Here is a 16,137-nt window from a genome sequence, read left to right as displayed (position 1 = left end):
ACACATGCCTGTGCAAGATGTAAGAATGAAGTTTGCCGTTTTAAAGAAGACACAAATCTTTGCGCGATAGGCAGCTTCTTTTCTGAGAGGTTATCTGGGAGATTTTCCAATGATGAAGACATCCAATGCTCCCAATGCTTCGCAAAATTTCTGATGTCGGCTAGCAAACTGAAAAATAAAAAATGAATTGAATTAGCAAATTGTAAGTAATGTCCCTAAACCTCTTGTAGCAAGTTTCTTTGGTTTTTTTGACAGACCAAAGTATCAAGAAAACTGCATGAATCCATTATTCTTGTTACTGTAACTAAGTACATATTAAAAAATTATAAACCGATATCATTCAAAAGTAGCAAACTTTAATAGAGAGATTTTCATGAAATCCTATTTGTTCTTTAAGGTTATCTATGAAAGCAACAACTGCCCAGTGACTCAAGCATTGCAGCCACTTTATTATGCTGTTTGCCAAGAACAGTGGCATATACATAAATATTTGATTTGCTATATACCCATCCTCTGAAAGGAACTGCATGAAGGTGCGCCAAGCATAATTTTAATGCTTGATTAATTTTGATGTAAAGCAATAAGTTGTTGCAACTGGTCCCCGAGCAAGGTCCCCCACCTTGATATGATTCCAGATGGGATGCCTCCAAATTGTTATGCTCCTAGGTGAGGAGGGATGAACGATATTCAAACCCTTGGGTCACAACAAGGTTAATTTAAAGAGAATCCCTTCCCTTGTGGATACCTTTCCCCAGTCCAAATGCACTTACAAACAAACAAATGAATTAGGAGCAAGAGTAGGCCACTTAATCTCGCAAGCCTGCTCTGCCAATCAAGTAGATCATGGCAGATCTGATTGTAACCTCAACCTCACATTCCTGCCTACCCTACCTATCCCCATAACCTTTCACCCCGTTGTTAATCAATAATCTATCTAACACTGCCTTAAAAATATAAAAATATTCAAAGACTCTACTTTTACTACCATTTACCCAATTTAACCAGGCTTTCTTGATTAAAGTGAGTATATTAGCTCCCAAAACGCAAGAAGAAAAATTATAAAATTCAACATGCAAACACAGAGATTAGAAATGCAAAGTGAGTCCCAAAATAAAAATTAAGGAAGATATACAAAGCAGTCTTTGGCTTGTCTGTGTGGAGTAAATGGTGAAACGTTGTGGCCGTTAATTTGGGTGATTCCAGTAACACTGGTTTTGGCAGCTGAGCATTTAGTATGGAGATTCTTGGTTCTGCAGGTTAGCTGAAAGCAGTTATCCTGTTTCCTTTTTGATGGCAGCTTTGCTGGCATGTGACTTGCTCCAGCGATCAGAGAAAGAGACTTTTTTTTAACCAGCAAACGCAGGGATGCCTAGTGGATATTCTTCAGCTATGACCTTCACAGCACACACAAGCAGACTAAAGCTAGAACACCAGGCTAGCACACAGAGACCAGGACTGCAATTGGTCTTTAACCCCTTTTCCTGTGTATTCCTGGAAGGGGGAGAAACATAAACATGTCTTTCACCCAGAAACTGCTTTATTTCAACTCACATCATGTCCACAGTTGGGATATAACTCACAGGACATGGTTTCTGCTGTGATGGTAATCATCTTCCATTATCTTTGCAACCACAAAAGATTACAGTTCAGTTTTTGCACTGCACCTCTTCCGTTGAAGCGTCTCTGTCTGGAGTTCCTTGATGACCTTCAGTTGCGATATTTCATGGTCCCTCTCAGGATTGAGTATAATCCACACAGGAACTTTCCAGTCACTGAATCATATTCTCAGAATTTACATTCTTAGCCATTGTTGGCTTGTATTTTTAAAAACACGTAACTGACTTAAAGTTCAATTTGTCCAAATGTAATTCAGGGCAATGATCAGTTGCCATGACAAAGGAACTATCATTATGCAAATAAAATGCATACAAAAACTCATAATAAGTGTTTGAGTCGTTTACTTCAAAACCAGCAATAGGAAGTTCAAGTCACCCTCTGTTCATTTATTCAGCAAAATCACAGTTAGCAAACTGTACTTCTCTCCGATTGCACTTAAGGGAACGCTGGGTCAAAATCCTAGAACTACTTCCCTAAAGCACTGCAACGGTTCAAGAAAGCAACTCACCACCAGCTTCTCAAGGGCAATTACGGGTGGGCAATAAATGCCAGCATAGTCAGTGACACCCACTTCCCATAAATGAATTTAAAAACAGCAGTCTGTCAACAAGTGTGTGTTATCTGGTCCGTCAAAGATGCACGGAGAACTTCCCTGCTATTGGCCTTTCCATATTGTTATAGTCACAGTCAGCAGATGTGCTCACCTCCAAAGTGATGCATGTTTGAAAATGTGGGTTAGTGACAGCAAGAGCTGTTGGTTAAGAAATCGAACAGGACATTTGGAAAGTCAAAATGCAATCCATCAGGGTTGGCATGGTTTTACAAAGGTTAAATCGTGTTTGACTAAGTTGTTGGAGTTCTTTGAAGCTGTACAAGCAAACTGGATAATGGGGATATACAGAACAGGTGGGGAGGTAGACTTGAGATCAGGGAGAGATCAGCCATAATCTGATTGAATGGCCGAGCTGGCTCGAAGGGCTGAATTTGCCTACTTCTGCTCCTAATTCCTATGTTCCTATGATCCTGTAAATGTAGTTAGACTTTCAGAAGGCATTTGATAAGGTGCTGCACAAAAGGTTAACACACAACTAAGTTCATATGGGTTTAGGGATAATTTATTAGCTTGGTTAGAACATTGACTAACCAAAAGAAAGCAGAGATTCAGGATAAATGGGTCTTCTTACGGCTGGCAAGCTGTAACTAGTTGGGTGCCACAGGTTTGGTCCACGGGTCCCAACTATTTACAATTTATATTAATGACTTGGATGCAGGGATAGAAGCTACCATAGTCAAATTTGAAGATGACATTAAAATAGGTGGAATAGTAAATTGGAAGAAAGAAATAAGCAATTTACAAATGAATATGGATCGTTTTGGTGAATGGGCCAAAATTTGGCAGATGGAGTTTAACGTGGATAAGTGTGAGGTTATCCATTTTGGTAGAAAGGTGACTTAATATTTAAATGGAGAGAAGCTTCAGAGTACTTCAGTGCAGAGGGATCTGGGCATCCTTGTGCATGAATTGCAGATAACTAGTATGCATGTCCAGCAGGTAATAAGGAAGGCAAATGGAATTTTGGCATTTATTGCCAAAGGAATAGAATATAAAACTAGGGAAGTGTTGCTGCAACTGTACAAGGCAGTAATGAGACCGCACTGGGAGTATTGTGCAAGGTTTTGGTTCCCTTGCTTGAGGAGCGATGTAGTTGCATTGGAGGCAGTTCAGAAACATAGAAACATAGAAACTAGAAGCAGGAGTAGGCCATTCATCCCTTTGAGCCTGCTCCGCCATTTATTTTGATCATGACTGATCATCAAATTCAATATCCTGATCCCCCCTTCCCCCCATATCCTTTGATCCCCTCAGCCTCAAGAACTAGATCTAATTTCTTCTTGAAATCAGGCAACGTTTTGGCCTCAACTACATTCTATTTTAATGAATTCCACACATTCACCACCCTCTGGGTGAAGAAATTTCTCCTCATCTCAGTTCTAAAATTACCCCTTATCCTCAAACTATGACTCCTAGTTCTGGGTTCCCCCGCCATTGGGAACATTCATTGTATCCACCCTTTCTGACCCTGTTAGAATTGGATAAGTTTCTATGAGATCCCCTCTCGTTCTTCTGAACTCCAGTGAATATAATCCTTAACCAACTTAATCTCTCCTCATATGACTGACCTGTCATCCCAGGAATCAGCCTGGTAAGCCTTCGCTGCACTCCCTCTATAGCAAGGACATCCTTCCTCAGATAAGGACACCAAAACTGCACACAATTCTCTAGGTCTGGCCTCACCAACGCCCTATACAATTGCAGCAAATCCCTATCCCTACAATAAAATCCTCTTGCTATGAAGGCCAACCTGCCATTTGCCTTCTTTCCTGCCTGCTGTACATGCATGCTTACATTCAGCAACTGTCTTCCTATTATTGCTGCAAATTGGATAACCTCACGTTGATCCACATTATACTGCATCTGTCATGCATATGCCCACACACTCAGCCTGTCCAAATCACGCTGAAGCATCTCTGCATCCTCTTCACAGCTCACCCTCCTACCCATCTGCAAATTTTTAGATAGTATATTCAGTTCCCTCTTCCAAATCATTAATATATAATGTGAACAGTTGGGGGTCCAAGCACAGATCCCTGCGGAACCCCACTAGTCATTGACTGCCAATTAGAAAAAGACCCATTTATGCCAACTCGTTCCTCCCTATCTGCTAACCAGCTTTCTATCCACCTCAAGACATTACCTGCAATCTCATGTGCTTTAACTTTACATAGTAGTCTGTTATGTGAGACCTTGTCAAAAGCCTTCTCTAGAGTTTAGAATGAGGGGAAATCTAATTGAGGCATATAAGATACTAAAGGGGATTGACAGGGTAGATGTGGAGAGGATGTTTCCTCTTGTGGGCAATCAAGAGTGAGAGGTCATAGTTTGAGGATAAGGATAGCAGATTCAAAATAGAGATGAGGAGAAATCACTTCTCTCAAAGTGTCATGAATCTGTGGAATTCACTACCTGAGTGCAGTGGATACCAGGACATTGAGTAAATTTGAGGAGATAGACAGATTTTTAATTAGTAATGGATAGGAGGGTTGTGGAGAACTGGCAAGAAAGTGGAGTTGAGGCGAGATGTGATCAGCTATGATCGTATTGAACAGCGAAGCAGGCTCAAGGGGCTGAATTGCCTACTCCTGCTCCTAGTTCTTATGTTCTAAATCCTTACATATGACATCGATCTGGTCTATGTTGCAGAGAAGTGGAGTAAGTTAGGTGCATGCCTTGTCAAACCAGGAAGTGGATGTTTCTTTGAAGTATCAGCTTTGGTCAAAGTGATTAGAAAAACACTTTTTTAAACCAAGAAAGGTTTCAGAAAATTACATTTGAGGAGTCTCACGCACTCACGCTTTTTGTCATGCAACCTTTACCATCAGGCGAGCTATCAATACTCCTATTTATGATGGAAGCACAAGAGCAGAAAGAAGAGGAAATGAAAGAAGCCCCAAGAATAAACTCCACCAGAGAAGAATAAGATCAACCAGGAGAGTACCTTTCACCAGAATATACAGGCTACATTATTTCCAAGCATGATATCAGACACCAGGCAATAATTCAGTAAGTGGTAATGGGCAGAGCTGTGTCCCATCACAAATTGACTTCCAACCATCCTCTCAAACATAACCAGCAAATAAAAACAATTATACTTCAAATTACAGGACTTATCACAAGGTAGGCTTACTGTGCACATATATATTTACACAAAGGACTGAATTTGCAGGATGGTGAGAGCTTGGCATCCACCAACTCTGACAGGTCTGCTGCCATTTTACATTCAAATAAGCATTGATTGGCAGCAGGTGGGACTTTCATCTGCCCTTGGATGGAAGTCCAGCTGTGGAGAAATGTTGGCCAATCAGATTGGCTGACAGCTCAACAGTTCCTCCAGGTACAGCATTGCAGTGGCTGGAAGAGATACTGCAGCACCATGCCTGAGATTAAGTCCCGCAACTGCACTTCAGTTAATTACCATGGGTCCCAGGGGCAGGAGGGTAGGAGATGCCATGGGGGGTCATGGGGGAAGGGAAGGGAGTAATTTCAGTGTCAGGATGTAGGCTGAGGGGTGGAAGGGAGGGACGGATCTCCCAGGTCACTGTGGGGAGGGCGTCCCAAATCTGAAACCCCCCACCTCCCTTCACTTGCCTGCCTGAGATCAAGGGTGAAGACTCTTTCTCTTTGGCACCCGGATCCAACCTGTGCCCACCAGCCTAAAAATTGAGGCTGGGCAAAAAAATGTCCCGAAGTGACTATGAAGCAGATGTCCAGCTTGAGATGCATGGAGATTTAGCAGATGTACCAGAGAGATTGCGTGTCCTAGACTGTGGAGATGTTCTTTGAAGCTATCTGCACTGCAGTCATCCACTATTCAGCATGCCAAGCTTCCTCCGTGGACAGTCTGGTGACAATCCTGTGGGGACAAACTGAGTGCATCACAGATGCAATCAATCCAGCTCTGACCTGCATACCAACGGCCTGGCTCTGAGCTCAAGGGCCCAGAATCAGGGCGACAGAGGGTCTGGGAGCCGGGATGCTGAATCAGCTCCTGGGAACTTATGAGAAGGCAGCGAGGAACAGCTAGTCCTTGTGGCAGAGGGTGGGCAGTTACTATTGTCATCTGGAAGCACTTCTCAGGACACTTCTGATGAGGGTGTCCTCTCCTCCACTCCTCTATCACTGGCACTATCCTCCTTGATTGCTGCAATGACAGAAGGAGCTTCTGCCACTCAGCACGAATCTTCTAACATGCTGGTGTCCTTCAGGCCTCAGAGTATTCCGCCAAAGTCATCCAGGGCAAGGGGACAAGCAGATCAGCAGGCTTTCTGCAATGTGGCAGTAAGTGAGGGCAAAGCACGGTGCTGCAGCATGTGGAAAAGAATTAAGAAAACTCCACAGTGACCACACACCAGGTTGCATGGGTGCATTCTGTAGATGTTCTCATGAGAAGGACCATTGCCCATTTGTTAATAAACGTTCTATGTATTATCCCTCATGCAGAGATTGAGTTTATCTATAATCGATTTCTGAAATGTCAGGAGAAAAGATTCCTGAATTGTCGGTGGTGAACTTTGGTCAAGAAGCAGGTATCGAGAAAATGAATATGCTGACATGACTTCCTCAGTAAGATTGCAGTGTAGATACAATGACGTTGAGACACATGCAGTGATCGCATCTCAGAGGCCAAGAATGCCTGAACTAATAAAACCTCTGCCTTATTATGGTCTTCCATGTGTCATGGCCATTCATGCACTCCTGTGCAAGCCCTTACACTTCTTCATCACGGTATTCCCTCACCTTCTCATTAACCTCATCATCAGAGGGATGACTGCCATCTTTCTCTGGCCCAGCCCTTCTCTCAATGGTTTGGTTACGCAGAGTGCAGCACACAATGTCCACCAGTGAAACTCTGGATGACGCGTACTGCAATGCTCCTCCTGATCTGTCCAGGCATCAGAACCTTATCTTTAGCAGCCCAATTGTCTGCTAGACATCTCTTCAAAGGATTACCCCTGTCACCCAGAAACCAGCCATCCAAGTCATCAGATCCATCCGGGAAGGCAGTGGCATAGTGATATTGTAACTGGACATGTAATCCATGGGCAAAATTTAGGGGCCAGGATTCGTATCACCATGATAGATTACAAAATTTGAATTCACTAAAACGTCTGGACTATAAAAGTCATAATTATTGATTGTATTTAAAACTAATGTTTACTAATATCCTTTAGGAAAGGAAATCTGCCATCTTTATCTGGTCTAGCCTACATGTGCCTTCTGAAATTAGATTGGAGCATTAAATACTTGCCCAGTGATGCCCATATCCAATGAATAACAAAAAAATTGTCTGCCACCTGTGAGCTCCGGAAAATGTAGAATGCTGCATGGGTATCGAGCACATACCAATTCACATACCAAATGTACAGGGCTGGTCTGTTAGCATCATTATCATTCCCTGAAGCCAAGGGAAACCTACTATTGCTGCAATATCTCTGGCTCATTCAATTTGAATGTGGCAGTCCATGGAAAATGCGATGTACTGACCTGCCCTTCATAACATTGCATTGGGAAAGTCCTTAACACAATGGTGGGCAATAGCTGCATGATGCCATTGAGGTCTCCACAGACTGCCTGGAAAGATCCAGTGGCAAAAAAATTCAATGCAAGTCACCTTTACAGCTATTAGCTTTGGTTAACTACATACACAACTGAAAGTCATCTCCCCTTAAACACCTCACAGAGAGATCATTGTGGCTTGAGAGTGACTGAGTCCCCTCCAGCACTGTTAGTGACAGTTGAAGGTAACTCATTCTCTGCCTCTATATTCAATTGCAGTGACAAATTTACAGTTAGTGGAGTTCTGTGCTCAGCTTCATTTCTGGTTGCCCTCCAGGTCTCGTAAAGGCCAAAGCAACAAATATTCACAAATTGATCAATGCTTCGTCAGTTGTAGAAACATGTCTGTATGGAAAGTTATCCTGTTGAAATTCAAGCTTACCTCTTGTCTGACTGAAGGTAAAGACGGTAAATATTGTGAAGTGGTGTGAGCGAACATGGAACTTGCCTTTACTGTATGCAAGTAACCAATACAATTCAGTATGTGCCTTTTCTTTGGCTTGTTTCCTGAATGTGCTCCCCTCAAACAAACTCACTCAATCTGATTCCCTCCAAACTGCTCACAGTGATTCCACCACTCGCTTTCAGCAAATCCTTCTGGGTCTGTTTCTTCAATAATCCTGATCTACATCAAGTCATCTCTTTAAACACAATATACTTCCCTCATTCATTCAATTAAGCAAGTTCCTTAGACCCAAGCACTCAGCGAGGTACCCTTAGATCTCCTTTCTCAATAAGAACCCTGACTGACTCGATGAATGGAAACCCTCAGATCATTTTCTAAACAAGATCTTGCTCACTCTCAGGTCACTCACATGAGATCCCTCACAGCAGTCCTGAATAAGTTCCCCTGTAAACTTTCTCTCTGAGAGGCCCTCAGATTCACTCTCTCCAAGAGAGCTCCCCAGACCTAATGCCAGAGTTTGGGGTTATTTTCTTCCAAAGAAAATTCTGACACAAGTAGTTTTCTAACACTGCGATTTGAGCAGAAAATTGTCTCAAAAGGATTTGTTTCCTGAGATAGCTCCATGATAAGTGATGCCTCCATATTTAGGCAGGAAATATTTAAAATCCACCCCCCACCGAATCATTACAGGGGATCTAATGTTTATTACAGGGAGATCTAATTTTTTATCATCTTTCACCCCACAAGTCTCTGTATTTGATGGATAACTCTCGGCCATTTCTGATACCTTTACGGAAATTGCATCATCAAACACATCTTACCCTCCACTTCCCTTCAGCATTCCGAAGTGACCATTCCCACCATGAAACCCTGGTCCCTGCTCCATCATCTCTAACACCTGCTCCTTTCCTACTTGATTGCAGGTGATATAACCCCTGACCTTTCATCTCCTGCCATTCCATCTTTCAGAGCCCCAAATGCCTTCTGAGTGAGACAAGAGATTTACCTGTACTTTTCCCTACCCTGTATACTGTGCTTGCTGCTGACAGTGTGGTTTTCTCAATAGCAGGGAGACCAAAGGTGGATTAGGGGATCACTTTGCTCAGCATCTCTATTCTATTTGTAAGAATGAAGGTCCTGCCGGCGGGAAGGGCCCACCCAAGTTTCTCAATGAGGCACCTGCAAAGTTACTCTGTCCCTTTTAGATCAGAGTTAACTGATCATTTGGTGCGAACCAAATCCATGCAGTCACCGCTATAGATTAATAGCTGAGAATGAGCTGAACTAACTTTGTGGAAGAGCCTGATTCCCAAGCAGAGGGCAGTTATAGATTCTCATTTCTTTAGCCCATTTAGTGTACACTCCACATTGTTACATGAATTTACCTGCTGCCTCCATCCTTCTTTGTCAACCCCCGACCCTTGGATCCAACACCACGGTGACTTTGGCTCGCCTTTCTGGTCTCTGCACATATAGCTAACTTTCAATGTTGTTTCATTTCCGATTGAATGAAAGTTTCATGTTTGTGCCCCATGCTCCAGCGCAAGCACCCAGCCCTCAAGTATTCCAGGCTGGAAGATTGAGGAACGGTAGAAGTCAAGCATCCCGATGGGAAAGAGTCAAACAGGGTCCCGAGTTTGGAGAGCTGAGTGACTTTGCAACAAGACTGCTCTTTGAAAAATGTGAGTGAGCTATTCAGCCAATCGTCAGCTGATAGCTCCCTAGTGAGCCTATCAGAAACAAATGGAGGGTGGAATCAGCCAGTGATTCGCTGTATGGTTTCACAGTGTTTTTCAAACAACAGAGCAGTCAATAAGTCAGCCATGGCTGCATGGGAAAACTTGCAATGTCAGAGACCTTGCATTCGCCGGTTAATATCTCCCGGTCGAATTCAGGAGGAATCACAGAATTGTTACAGCACAGAGGTAGGCCATTTGGCCCCTAGTGTCTGCTTGGAGGAAATTCTATCTGTTTCCGAGAATTAACAGGAGAGAATGTTTTGAAACTCATTCATTCCACCCAACCCCATCTCCCATCAGCTTGGGGCCCATGCCAGAGCATGGTGTGTTTCATTGTAAATCTACCCCTGCTCGATTGGCATCAGAAGTCCTTGCTCTGTGCCTCCAGTGTTACAGTATCCCACCTTCATCAGCTACTCTCACTCACTCTCATGCACCATCCTCCCTCTGACTATCTGGTCTTCACTCTCTCCCTCTCAATCTCCTCCTTCTTCTCTTCAACCTTCTTTCATCCTTACTGGAGAATGTGTCCCCCATGGAGACCAATATCCCTATGTTCTTGCAACCTAACATGCTGAGATGCAGATGAGGCACTAACTGCATTTTTCTGCAGACTCTTTTTTTGGTACCTTTCGGTACTTTATTTCTAATGGAGTCTATCATGGTCCCTGCATGAGGGACAAACAAGATCTAAGCTGACAAGACAAGACTGTGCATTCCATCTTGGGCTTGATCAAACAAGACCCAAGCTGACAGGATGAGACATTGCATCCCCTCCCAGGCTTGATCGAATGCTTCATCTTCGCCAAAAGACCAAGAAAGCTTTGAAAAATTGCATATGTAAAGCCTCGATTTAACCTCACTGGCTACCCTGATCCTTTACTCTACCGTAGCCTGGGCAAACCACAATTGCGGGCATCAGCACACCCCAAGTGCAATGGGATTGCCTCATCCCCTGCCTAATCATGGTTCCACTCCTTGAAGCCTCAAAATAACAAAGGGATCCCCTGGAAACACAACAAATGATAACAAAATGATAGCAAATGGTAACAGTCCTCAGAGCAGCCTGCGCTGCTGAGGTCAAACAAAGGATACAGCTGGTGACTTTTAACCCGCCTTTACAATCATTCAGGGCAAAAAGAACGAGATCCCCCTCTGGTATGCTTCACACTCTAAATGTTTTATTACTCCCAGCATATATTATTCCAGTCAAACGTAACTTTAACAAGGAAAACAAACCAATTTAAATCAATTTGAATAAGGTGGACGGTAGTAGAAGTAGAAAATGCTGGATAAATTCAGCAAGTCTGGCTGCATTTGTGGAGAGAAACACAATTAACATTTCGATTCCCTTTGACTGTTCAACAGAAAGTTCCGTGGAAAGGTCATAGAGACTCGAGTGTTTCTTCCTCCGCAGATGCTGCCAGACCTGCTGAGTTTATCCAGCATTTTCTACTTTTATTTCAGATTTCCAGCATCCGCAGTATTTTGCTTTCATTTTCCTGATTTCTAGTGTTGCCCACCTGGCATATTATCGTGTTCTCGGGTGACGATATCAGGAAATGTGACTCAAGGTCATCATGCCAAATAATACGACACAGCTTTGTTTTCACTGCGTATTATTCAGCCCATTGCTAACTTTTCATCCTCAGCCATTGTCTTGGCAGTGGCTGTATGTCTTCAGGGCAGGTTCCAAGTCTGCCTCAACTGGAGCAAGAATCAAACCCACGCTGTTGGTGTTATTCCTGAACCAAATGCTAGTTATCTAAACAACTACGCTAACTGGTCCCCATGTTATATCTCACAGACACTGATAAATGGTGATCCCAAAACTTTCAGAACTTAGTTGCCAACATTTATTTGAAGTGGTCCACAAACGCATGAATACCAGTGGTCAAAATATCCATATTAGATTCTAAAATTCTCTAAGTGCCATCACTTTCTTCATATAGCATTGCATTTCATCCAATCAGTCTCAGATATTGCACTGAGGATGGCACTGGAGGAAGCACTGAGATGACGAGGGCACAGCATGTACTTTGGGTGAGTGTGGTGAACCATCGTTGGTTCCCACCAGGTAGTACTGAGCCAGGGTCTGGCCAGTACTATGAGTCTGTATATATGTTGCTGTTGGGGTTAGGGTTGGGTTGTTCTACATGTTACTGTTGGGGTTGGGGTTGGGCTGTTCTACCTGTATTATAGTTATTATGGTACATCCCAGTCGGGCTCCGCCTCCTGGGAGAGGTATAAAGGTCACTGCTCTGTCTGGGACCCCTCAGTCTGGGATCGTGTATTATATATGGTAGCTCTATTGTAGTAGTTAATAAAAGCCTTAATTTCCTCGAGCATCTTTAGCCTCGTGAGTTATATCGCGCATCAATTTTATTAACTACTAATTGAACTCTCGTCGTTGAAAAAAAAAGAAAACGATACAGAGAGCATGGAGCAACTGTTAAAACCCGAACGTCTTACGCTGGACCCACGTGCGGCGGGCGCCTCCAACACCTTCGACCACTGGTTGAAATGTTTTCAGGACTACCTCGAAGCCTCTGCAGCGGTCACCACGGACGACGACAGACTCCGGGTCCTCCACGCGAGGGTAAGCGACGCTGTATATCTAGCGATCCGTGCGGCCACCGACTACAAAGGGGCCCTCGAGCTTCTTAAGAAGCGCTACATTAAACCGCCAAACGAGATGCATGCTCGATATCTCTTCGCCACTCGACGACGGCAGCCCGGCGAAACAACGGAACAGTATGCGTGCGAGCTCCTACAGCTAGCCAGGGGCTGTAACTGCAAAGCAGTGTCGGCAGACCAGAACATGAACGACCTCGCTCGAGATGCGTTTGTGGCGGGAATTGGATCATCTTATATCCGACTTCGGCTGTTGGAGCAAGGTAATCTCGATCTCACTGAATCTATAGAGCTAGCGGATACGCTAGAAACGGCTTCCAAAAGCCTGGCAATGTATCCCGAAGACCACGTGGAGACAGCGTGGCAGGAGCAGTCACAGACCCCACTTCGTCCAGCGGGTCCGAAAAGCTGCATGATGGCGTGCCCACCCTCGGGCCTGACGACGGCAGCAGCTCCGGGCAGCCCGCGGTGTTACTTCTGTGGGGGAGTGAAGCACAATCGGCAGCGATGTCCCGCTAAAGCGGTGTTGTGCTCCGCCTGCGGCAAGAAGGGGCATTATTCGAAGGTATGTCGATCCAAATTTACTTCCAGGAACAGCAGTGCGGCGTGTGACTCCCCGGAACCTGGTTCTTCGTCGTCGGTGTCGTCAAGGGTTTCTTCCACGTGCGAGGCCAGGACGCCGCCATTCCAGATGACGGAGTCGCAAGAGACGCGCGACCACCAGGGGTCGCTGATTTTGGCGCCATCGCCCACGTGCGACCTATGGGAGCAGCCATTTTGGTCGGCACCGACCGCGAATGACCAGCAGGGGTCGTCATCATCCATCTCAGCTGCCTGCAGTGGCGCTCACGAACCAACGGTGGCGTCGATCATCCTGGACCAGGCAAAGCCTCACAGACTCGACAAGTCCATGATGGACATACAGGTAAACAAACGCATGATTTATTGTCTGTTTGACAGCGGGAGCACGGAGAGCTTTATCCACCCAGACGCCGTGAAGCGATGTGGCCTCCAGATCCAGCCTGTCAAGCAGACAATTTCGATGGCATCAAGGTCCTGGTCTGTCACCATGCTAGGGAGTTGCGTGGTAAATTTAAAGGTGCAGGGCACAGTTTACGAGAGCTTCAAGCTCCTGGTGTTACCGCACCTTTGTGCGCCAATACTCCTCGGACTAAATTTCATGGTTCACTTGAAGAGTGTAACCCTACAGTACGGTGGGCCACTCCCTCCGCTTTCAGTGGGAGAACTGCAGCCTCCAAATTGCCCAACGCGCTCCACTTGTAGCCTCTCGATGCTTAAGATTACCACACCCTCCCTATTCCAGAATCTCGTGCCAGGCTGCAAGTCCATCGCGACTAAGAGTAGGCGTTACAGCGCTGAGGATCGGATCTTCATTCGATCCGAGGTTCACCGGCTCCTCAAGGAAGGGATCGTACAACCTAGCGCTAGTCCTTGGAGAGCGCAGGTCGTGGTGGTCAAGAGTGGGAACAAGCCCCGGATGGTCATTGACTATAGTCAGACCATTAACAGATACACGCAGCTGGATGCGTATCCCCTCCCGCGCATTTCTGACATGGTCAACCAGATTGCGCAGTACCGGGTGTTCTCCACCATCGACCTAAAGTCTGCCTACCACCAGCTCCCCATTCGCCCAGAGGACCGACAATACACGGCTTTTGAGGTGGATGGTCGCTTGTACCATTTTCTAAGGGTTCCTTTTGGTGTCACCAATGGGGTCTCGGTCTTCCAGCATGCTCTGGACCGAATGGTGGACCATAACGGACTGCGGGCTACCTTCCCGTACCTGGATAACGTCACCATCTGCGGCCATGACCAGCAGGACCACGATACCAACCTCCTTAGATTCCTACGCACTGCATCTCGCCTGAATCTGACCTACAACAGGGAGAAGTGTGTATTTCGCACGCGCCACCTAGCTATCCTCAGATACGTGGTGGAAAACGGGGCCATTGGCCCCGATCCAGACCGTATGCGTCCCCTTCTCGAACTTCCCCTGCCCACTAGCGCAAAAGCACTGAGAAGATGCTTAGGCTTCTTCTCTTACTACGCACAGTGGGTTCCCAATTACGCGGACAAAGCCCGTCCGCTCATCAAGTCTACCTCTTTTCCCCTAGCACCAGAGGCTCGTTTGGCCTTTGAAAAACTAAAAGCCGACATCGCGAAAGCCACGATGCACGCTATCGATGAGTCCATCCCCTTCCAGGTGGAGAGCGATGCATCTGATTTCGCCCTGGCCGCCACACTTAACCAGGCGGGCAGGCCCGTCGCCATTTTTTCTCGCACCCTCCAAGGCCCCGAAATTCGACATTCAGCGGTGGAAAAGGAGGCCCAGGCCATTGTGGAGGTCGTCCGGCATTGGCGCCATTACTTGGCGGGAAAACGGTTCACCCTGATCACGGATCAGCGGTCCGTGGCGTTCATGTTCAATAACACGTTACGGGGCAAGATCAAGAACGATAAGATCTTGAGGTGGAGAATCGAACTATCCACCTATAATTATGACATCATGTATCGTCCAGGGAAACTCAATGAGCCCTCGGATGCCCTGTCGCGTGGAACATGCGCCAGTATGCAGGAGAATCGTTTGCAGGCTCTCCACAATGACCTCTGCCATCCAGGGGTCACTCGGCTCTACCACTTCGTAAAAGCCCGGAATCTACCCTACTCGGTGGAGGATGTCAGGTCCATAACTAGAAGCTGCCGGGTATGCGCGGAATTCAAACCGCACTTTTACCGACCTGACAGGGCACAACTCGTTAAGGCCACTCGTCCCTTCGAAAGACTGAGTGTGGACTTTAAGGGCCCCCTTCCCTCGACAGATCGGAATGTGTACTTCCTCAATATCATTGATGAGTACTCACGATTCCCTTTTGTCATTCCCTGCTCTGATACGACCGCTGCCACGGTTATCAAGGCATTTCGTGATCTTTTCACCCTGTTCAGGTACCCCTGTTACATCCACAGTGATAAGGGCTCGTCGTTCATGAGCGATGACTTGAGGCAATAACTGCTCTCATACGGGATTGCCTCTAGTAGAACCACGAGCTACAACCGTAGGGGTAACGGACAGGTGGAACGTGAGAATGCTACAGTCTGGAAGGCTGTCTTACTGGCGTTGAAGTCAAAAAGCCTTCCAGTCTCCCATTGGCAAGAGGTACTCCCTGATGCGCTCCACTCCATACGCTCACTCCTGTGTACGGCAACCAACGCTACTCCCCATGAGAGACTGTTTTCATTCCCTCGGAAGTCTTCCTCTGGGACCTCATTACCGTCTTGGTTGACGTACTCAGGACCTGTCCTCCTGCGGTGACATGGTAGGGCCCGCAAGTCCGACCCTTTGCTTGAACAGGTCCATCTCCTCCACGCCAACCCTCAGTATGCCTATGTGGCATACCCTGACGGGCGAGAGGACACGGTCTCGATTCGAGACCTGGTGCCAGCAGGGGGCTTGGAAACCCCTGTCGCTCCCATACCTCCTGTTAGAGACCCCCCAACTACTGTTTCCCCTCCTGACACGGCGCGGGCAGCATCGGAACCATCACTTA

At 46.0% G+C, this 16,137-nt stretch overlaps 1 protein-coding gene across 1 annotated transcript in view; it reads right to left on the bottom strand.

The window, feature by feature from the left end:
* The window catches only part of rfx6 (regulatory factor X, 6), a 92,031-nt gene that overhangs the window by 50,876 nt on the left and 25,018 nt on the right, over nucleotides 1–16,137 (bottom strand). Inside the window, exon 11 of the mRNA XM_078213550.1 lies at nucleotides 9–168. Coding sequence (XP_078069676.1) covers nucleotides 9–168 — 160 coding nt within the window. The remainder of the gene's footprint in view (nucleotides 1–8; nucleotides 169–16,137) is intronic.

Source organism: Mustelus asterias, chromosome 5 (genome assembly GCF_964213995.1).
Source record: "Mustelus asterias chromosome 5, sMusAst1.hap1.1, whole genome shotgun sequence".
Classification (NCBI taxonomy): Eukaryota; Metazoa; Chordata; class Chondrichthyes; order Carcharhiniformes; family Triakidae; genus Mustelus; species Mustelus asterias.
This window is presented reverse-complemented; position numbering and strand designations above follow the sequence as displayed.